The sequence below is a fragment of the Dreissena polymorpha genome, chromosome 6, assembly GCF_020536995.1.
Source record: "Dreissena polymorpha isolate Duluth1 chromosome 6, UMN_Dpol_1.0, whole genome shotgun sequence".
Classification (NCBI taxonomy): Eukaryota; Metazoa; Mollusca; class Bivalvia; order Myida; family Dreissenidae; genus Dreissena; species Dreissena polymorpha.
In genome coordinates this window covers 51,496,123-51,497,570 of record NC_068360.1, presented here as the reverse complement: position 1 = coordinate 51,497,570, position 1,448 = coordinate 51,496,123, and the positions used below count along the sequence as shown (strand labels likewise).

General features: G+C 35.8%; 1 protein-coding gene across 1 annotated transcript; it reads left to right on the top strand.

The window, feature by feature from the left end:
* Window positions 1–603, top strand: LOC127835675 (neuronal acetylcholine receptor subunit beta-3-like). The gene has a single exon (XM_052362114.1). It carries the CDS (start codon window positions 1–3, stop codon window positions 601–603), a length of 603 nt encoding a protein of 200 aa, XP_052218074.1.
* The last annotated feature ends 845 nt before the right edge of the window (window positions 604–1,448 follow it).

Here is a 1,448-nt window from a genome sequence, read left to right as displayed (position 1 = left end):
ATGGTTCCTCTAGTTTTCCTGATACCAAAGGAGTCCGGTGAACGTCTGAGTTTAGCGGTGACAGGTTTATTAGCGGTGTCTGTATACATGTCACTCGTAGCAGGAAGTTTGCAAAGCAGTTTAGACCCTATGCCCCTGATCAACGTGTGCATGTTTGTGTGGTTCTTGTCAAATGCGGCCATTGTAATCATAGTTATGTTGGATTCTGCTCTCCGTTTGAAGAAAGAAACAAAGCATGTTCCGTCTGTCTGTGACCCCATAGTTACATTTGCCAAGAGATTGCGTTGCGAGTCAAAGAAAGTTTCAGAACAGGATTCATCAGAAGAGGATATTGAGATGGTCTCGCATAATGATGGAACGCACAACAGAAATGACCGAGGAAAATCGAACATTCAAGATAGGAAAATCACCTGGCAATACGTAAGTCGCGCCCTGGACACATATATGATCGTGATTATCTATGCAATAAAGCTCGTATTCGCCGTATGCGTGTTCTGTGTTCTGTACTACGGCGACGTTGACAAGTCAAGTCCGCGGGTGCAAGCCGCCCGCCTGGAAAGCATTATTTCACAAGCGATTGTGTGTGAGGACAATGGACTATAAAAGGTTGTTGTATCACAAGGCTGTATGTATTTGTTGATAACACCAAAGCGTTCGATTATTTGGTGAGGGATATCATCTGGTATATACTGTTGAAGCTATGCGTTAGAGGGAAAATGCTTGATATCATAAAATGTATACATGTCTGAAATCAATAATAAAAGTTAGGTAATACAATAACTAATTTAGGTGTTTAGGAGTAAGACAATGAGAATCATTATCACAATTCCTATTTTCTATTTATTTGAACGACTAAGAAGAACATTATGTGTTAAATGATTTTAAAGGAATAGATATTGGTATGCTAAAACTATGTTTTTTTTATTTAATGCTTTCCGGTGGTTTATAGAGAAATATCATTGAATTTTAACTGATAATTTCACTGTTTCAAACAGTGAAAATTATCAGTGAGAATTATCGATAATTTTCATTGTTTACTGTGAAATGACGTCATTTTTTGACGAAATGACGTCATTATCCCAGCAAAATTCTTTAGTAAAACTCTTAAACAATGTATATAAACTGTGAAAAATGCATTAAATAAAAAGAAAATTTGTTGGATTCGGTGGATTATCGATTTTAATTCACTCGTGATCATAGAAAAATATATATTTTCACGAGTGGCGTGAAATTAAAATCGATAATCCACAGAATCCAACAAATATCCTCTGTGTTATATGCAGATGAGATTGTAATTATGGCAGAAACTGAGGATGAAACTAATTTAAGATTGTCTTCGTTATAGAAATAGTGTGATAGGTGGAAATTATGTGTTAACCCAATAAAACAAAGGTTATGGTTTTGAAAAGAGAGACAAACTTGGAGGGATATTAAATTTGTGTACAAAG

What these genes read in the sequence shown, in the direction of transcription:
- LOC127835675 (XM_052362114.1), top strand. Translation starts at nt 1, where the DNA reads ATGGTTCCTCTAGTTTTCCTGATACCAAAGGAGTCCGGTGAACGTCTG.